At 56.1% G+C, this 6,037-nt stretch overlaps 1 protein-coding gene across 1 annotated transcript in view; it reads left to right on the top strand.

Annotated features, from left to right (window-relative positions):
• Nucleotides 1–5,413, top strand: part of DIS3L2 (DIS3 like 3'-5' exoribonuclease 2) — a gene marked incomplete at its 5' end in the record, with an annotated part of 97,230 nt that extends 91,817 nt beyond the window's left edge. Inside the window, 5 exons of the mRNA XM_009873462.1 lie at nucleotides 449–596; nucleotides 848–978; nucleotides 1,217–1,321; nucleotides 2,421–2,522; nucleotides 5,295–5,413. Of these exons, the coding sequence (XP_009871764.1) occupies nucleotides 449–596; nucleotides 848–978; nucleotides 1,217–1,321; nucleotides 2,421–2,522; nucleotides 5,295–5,393 (585 nt within the window). The remainder of the gene's footprint in view (nucleotides 1–448; nucleotides 597–847; nucleotides 979–1,216; nucleotides 1,322–2,420; nucleotides 2,523–5,294) is intronic.
• Between the last annotated feature and the right edge of the window lie 624 nt (nucleotides 5,414–6,037).

The following is a 6,037-nucleotide window of genomic DNA, read 5'->3' as shown; positions in this document are numbered from 1 at the left end:
CTCGTTCCAGCCCCCAGTGCCCTCCGAGGAAGCACAGTGGGTGCGTGGAGCCTGCAGCTGGACCCAGAACCAAAGAGCCTGGCATGGGAGCCGCTCTGTGGGACCCCTTGTTGGTGGGCATGGGACAGGCCAGGCTCTTACCCTGGAGATGGAGGGATGGCGAATGAGCCCCAGCAGAAGCAGGAGGCTGCTTAAACCCGTGTGTGCTGTGCAAGTTGATGCAATTCTTGGGGCCAGGCAGGGTCAGCTGGCAGCCAGCAGCTCCCTGGGCTGGCTTTGCCCCCTTTACTTTGTGCTCAGTTCCTACAGCGCCCGCCCTGTCCCTGCACAACAGGTGAAGGACCGTCAGCTGCTGGAGCTCCGTCTTGCAGACACAGACCCTTCCAGCCTTGTGCAGGATCCTGCCACCATCCTTGCTCACTCCCTTCCCTCTTCTCACCCCTTTCAGATGGCTCTCTACTTCTGCACCGGCATCCTGGAGGATGAGACCCTCTTTCGACACTACGCCCTGAACGTGCCCTTCTACACACACTTCACCTCACCCATCCGCCGCTACGCGGACATCATTGTGCACCGCCTCCTCTCCGCCTCGCTCGGTGAGTGCTGCCCGGCCGCTTGCAGGTGCTGCAGTGGGAGGGGGCAGCTGTGCCCAGCACAGGCAGGATTCCTGGGGTCCTGCCTTGCCTGCCCATGGGTGCTGGATGCTTGGAGTCTGTGTCCCACAAGGCAACTCTCTGGCACGTGGGTGTCCTCAAACAGCAGGGACATCTCAGTCCAGGGTGCCCATGGCATGGTTCTGGAGCAGAAAGGAGCACAGGTGTGTCATTGTTGCTTGTACCCTTCCCAGGTGCCAGATCCCCCATCAGGATGAAGAAAGAGGCGATCCAGAGACAGGCAGATCACTGCAATGACAGGAAGATGGCTTCCAAGAGGGTGCAGGAGCTCAGCGCTGACCTCTTCTTTGCCGTCTTCGTCAGAGTAAGAGCCAAGACTATCTTCCCCCGAGGGATCACTGGATACCTCCGTGAAGGCTCAGCCTAGATGCCAGTGGGCAGCGGGCTCTGTGGCTGCCCAGCTGGCCTTGAGAAAGGCAGACAGTGAGGGGACACACTGAGCAACCGCCAACAGGAGAGCTCCATGACCTGGAGACACTGGTTCCCCTTGGGGACAGCTGGATGAGGGATGCTGGTGTAGTGACAGCCCTTTCTCTTGGCAGGAGTGTGGTCCTCTGGAGTCAGAGGCCATGGTGATGGGTGTCCTGAACGAGGCCTTCGATGTCCTGGTGCTGAAGTTTGGAGTCCAGAAGCGCATCTACTGTAATGTAAGTACTGCACCAGCATGAGAGAGTGCCAATGCTGCCTCACCAGAGAGGGATATGGGGCTGTTTAACCTGGAGAAGAGAAGACTTAGGGGAAACTTTATCTCTGCAATTACCTGAAACGAGGTTGTAGCGAGGCGGGGGTTGGTCTGTTCTCCCTAGTGGTGAGTGACAGGACAAGGGGAAGTGGCCTGAAGTTGCACCAGGGGAGGTTCAGGTTGGATATTAGGAAGAACTTCTTTACTGAAAGGGCTGTCAGGCATTGGAACAGGCTGCCCAGAGAGGTGGTTGAGTCACTGTCCCTGGAGATGTTTAAGAGACAGGTGGATGTTGTGCTGAGGGAATGGTTTAGTTGTGTTGATAGGGCTAGGGCAAAGGTTGGCCTCAATGATCTCGAAAGTCTCTTCCAACTGAAACTGTTCTATGATTCTATGACTGCGGCAGCCTGACGTCATTGGTGATATTTCCTGTCCTGGTGCCCGTCTGTGTCAGCCCTGCAGCCAGCAGAGCTGTGCCCAAGCCAGGCTAGCCAGAGGGGAGGGAACCTTCATGGGGTTTCCCCTCCATCCTTTGGCCCTGGACAGACACGAGAGGCTGGGGAGGAACTGGTGCAGCCCAGTCTGAGGACCAGCTTCTCCCCTCTACGTGCTGGGGGTGATCTAATCTCAGTAAAAGAGAATAAAGACAGATTCAGGGGGACAGAGATCAACACAGAGCTGAAGCAAGGAAAAAGAGCAAGGTTGGTTTTCATTTCATTTAATCAGATGGTATATTTGGGGCTGTGACAGCAGCCCTGTAGGCCAGCACCTGCGGTTAGTGACAGCATCTTCTCTTAATAACCTGGTTATATGGCTGGCAATGACATCTTTAAACAGGACATATAGCGTGATATATGGTCTGTTTGTGTATCACAGCAGCCCCTGATTTACGCGCTAGGCTCAGGCTCATGGGCTGCTGCATCCCGGTTGTTGAAGAGCTGCAGAGGCAGCGTGCTGGGCAAAAACAGTGTCATCCCCATCTGCAGGCAAAGTGGAGGGGGAGAGCTGAGTGGGGGGATATTGTCAGGGCCACAGGCTGTTCCCAACGCTCTCGCTGCCTGCAGGCGCTGCCTTTACGGGGCTTCCATTTTCGGAAGGTGGGGAGGAAGCCAGAGCTGACGCTCATGTGGGAGCCGGAGAACCTGGAGCAGGAATCTGTGCCACAGGTAAGACCCTTCAGCACAGGATGGGCTCACAACACCATGGGGCTGGCATGGAGGCTGGGTGGAATGTGTGGGTCCTGTGGTCTCTACAGGGACAGGTCTGGGAAGCAGGACTGCCTGGCAGGCTGTCTACTCCTGCTGTCCCTCTGTGTCCCCTCCTCAGTGAGCTCAGCCTCAACCTTTGCTATTGAGCCCCACTCCATCCCAACGCTGCCCCCATATCTGACCTCTCCGTGGCCTTTGGACTCTGCCCTGCCTGCCTGGTGCCCTGCCTCTCAATTCAGTTTCCTCCAGGAATTGAATTAACATGCTGTTTACTTCCTTCTCCCAGATCATCAGTTAAGATGTTCCTTCTCCCAGATCATCAATTAAGATGTTAAGTAAGATCAGGCCTAAGGCAGTGCCTGTCTAGACCCTTCCCCCATCCTGGCATTCCTTGCTCCCTCACTAGCAGGGCTCTTCTTTTGGGTCTCCATCCCTGTGACAGAGTTGAGACCCAACTATGACGAATTTTTTAAGTAAGAGTTCCTGAGATGCAGTGTCAAATGGTTTAACAGCATCTAGAAATCTCTCTCTTGTGTCCCTGTCGTCTATTAACTTGGTAACTCAATCAAAGAGAGCAATCGCCTTTGTCTGGCTTGATTAAGTGGTGCTTCTTTGCCAACTCCTGTCTGGCGTGGCTGTAAAACCGCAGCTGTGTTGACTGCTGTGACCCCTGCCTGCTGCCTGGGCGGGGATGGGAGGACCGAATCCCCACCTCTCCCTGCACTGCTCCGGGGGGCTTTTACACTTAAACCCCATTTCCAACCGAGCCCAGCACAAACCATCCTTGTCTGCCTAGGGTTGGATGAAAAAGATCTCCCAACACAGGGCCAGGCTGACCCTCCCAGCTGGTGTGATGCAGGTCCTGGGGAGTCTTTTACATCCTAGGGGAGACGTTACAGTTGAAGCTGGCTGCTGCAGGCGTTTCTGCAGGCCGCCCTCCCTTTAAAGCTGAGCTTTCCTTTCTCAGCTGGCTCAGAGAAGGCCCCTGGAAGCAGTTCGAAGTGGCCTCGGTTCCCCCTTTCCTACAGCAGCGGGTATCACTTACACCCTAGCAGGGACCCGCGTGAAAAATGATGCCCCAGCATGAGCAGGGCCCGTTTTGGTTAAGCAAACACTCAGCGGTAGAGAAAACTCCTCCACGAACCCTCCACACCTCCTAAGAAAACACCAGAGTGCTCCCCTGGGAGCAAGCTTTAAGCTGTCCTCTGAGCCAGCAGATCCCCGAGTTGATAAATCTCCAGCCACCGGATGAGCTGGAGTCCTGGGAGCCGTGATGAATCGTGGGAGATGTCACCTGGACACCCCGTAACACCGAGCACCGCCAGCTCCTCCCCTGGCCCTGGCGCTTGGCCTGTGCTTCCCTGTTTGTCTCAGCCTGGCCAAGCAGCAGGGATATCGGGGAAGGCTGTTTGTGGGGAGCTGCGCAGGGGTCTGGGGTGGCTGCCCCGCCACAGAGGGCAGGTGTTGCCCCAATCTCTCCCCGAGCTCCAGGAGATGACCAGGACCTCAGTGGGCATTACTCAGGGCTTGAGTATGGAGCAGATCTAAGACTCGGGGGGTTTGATGTGAAATCGTACTGTCCCCCGAAGAGATGAGTCAGGATTGCAAGGCAGAGCCCTAATAATCCCTGTTGGACTCCCCCAGACATGGAGCAGCCACCACCCGCTGTGCTCCTGCCAGCTGGGGCAGGCAGGGCTGGTGCTAGGTAGCCAGCATCTATCTGGCCAACTCTCTGCAAAAGCTTTTCCCTGCTGTTTGCTCCTCGCTGGCCGCTTTGATATGGTTAAGTCTCAATGAGATTTTCTTGCTCTGATTAATCTGGAGCGGCCGGTGCTGGATGAGCTGGGAGGGGTTTGACAAGGTTACACTGGTGGCTCTGTGCCCAGCCCTCCTGCCGGCCAACCCCAAGGAGATGGCCCCATCGAGCCCTGTCGCAGCGCAGGGTTTGAGGACAGGCTCCAGCGAGCAAAGTCCCCAAATGCCTGGCCGTGACCTCAGGAGAGCCCCTGCCCAGTGTCCCAGCCAGCCCGTTAACTCTGCCCCATGGATAGACCTGATCGATCCATTACGCTTCTAATCCACACAATTGCGCTGCGAGATGGATTCAGAGGATCGGGGAGGTGGCAGCAAGCAATGACGTGTTCCTGGACAGACGGATTGATTTTTCTGGGGTCTTTATTCCTTTGTGTTTCTCTCATCCATCATGCTCCCTGCCTGGGTTTCGTGTCACTGTGGGGCCGCAGGGCGGGGCTGGGTCATTCCCTCCTGATGCTGAGAAAACGGTCGGTGTTGTGTGGAAAACCCTTCTTGCTGCAGCTCACCTTTGGCTCTTGGCCAAGGTGCTTCCTTAAGGGCTGATGTGCATTCTCTGGCTGGAGAAGGGAGACATGGGTGGGTGTTAGAGGAAGTTGGGACCCAAAGCCCAAGGCACAATCACCCCGTGCTGCTTCCTGGAGTGTGTGGAGAATAAGACTGGGGCCTGATCAGGCTGGAGTAAGTGATGATGTTTCTGGAGGCCCTGGCTGGTTTTCCAGCTCAGTGGTGTTGGCCTTGGAGATACTGTGTCCAGGAGCACCCCAGACCCCGGCAGAGCTCTCTGAAGCTGTCCTGCTCCAATTCCCTGGCTCCGGAGGGGTGTTGCAACAGAGGCAGCAAAACCTAGCACAGCTGTAAGCAAACCCTGGTGTGATACCAAGCCACTGAAAACTTCTTTTCTCTTCCTTGCTGAAGGTGATCACCATTTTCACGCTGGTGGAGGTCGTGCTGACATCGGACGGCGTTCCACTCAAGTACAGCGCCCTGCTCAAGAGACCAGGCTCAGAGAAGTGAGCGTCTGCTCCCCGCTGCTGACATTCGCCCACCTCCCAGGCCCTGCACTGGCACCAGCTGAGGACAGAGGGGACACACGAGGAGTTTGGGGATTTGGGTTTTAAAACTGATGCTGTTTTATTTCGGTTTGGATTTTAACTCCAGCTGGGAGTGAGGCTCAGGGCTTGAGTCTGACCCAAGCAGAGCATTTCTGCTCTCAGATATTTTTAGCTTGATGCTTTCTTTTTTTTTTTCTTTTCTTAAGGCAGCGACGTCCATCCCCAGCTGCCTTGGGTGCCCATCATGAGGGCCAAGTGGGGATGCGTGTCCCCAGGAGTGGAGAGGGGCTGGCCTCATTGCCCCAGGTGGGGTGTGGTGGGATGCAGTGGGATGCAGCTGTGGGGCTGTGCAGAAGGGTTTCTTGCAGGGTTGTGTGTGCAATAATAAAAGCCGGATCAGCAGTTGCGTGGGGAGCTCACGCAGGTTTTATTTCATCTCCTCTGTGTTTCCCCATCCAGGAATCCCAGCAATAACTCATCTCCCAGGCAGCCCCGTGCTCTCCCCTGCCTGCCGCTTCCTGGGTGTTGTGAAATCCACGTGGCCTCAGCACCTGCCCCAGCCCCAGGACGTGTTTGGCCAGAGGGCGTGGGGGTTTGGGTGGACGT

Source organism: Apaloderma vittatum, unplaced genomic scaffold (assembly GCF_000703405.1).
Source record: "Apaloderma vittatum isolate BGI_N311 unplaced genomic scaffold, ASM70340v1 scaffold14787, whole genome shotgun sequence".
NCBI lineage: Eukaryota > Metazoa > Chordata > Aves > Trogoniformes > Trogonidae > Apaloderma > Apaloderma vittatum.
Note: the sequence above shows the minus strand (reverse complement) of the source record. Positions and strands in the feature narration are given on the sequence as shown.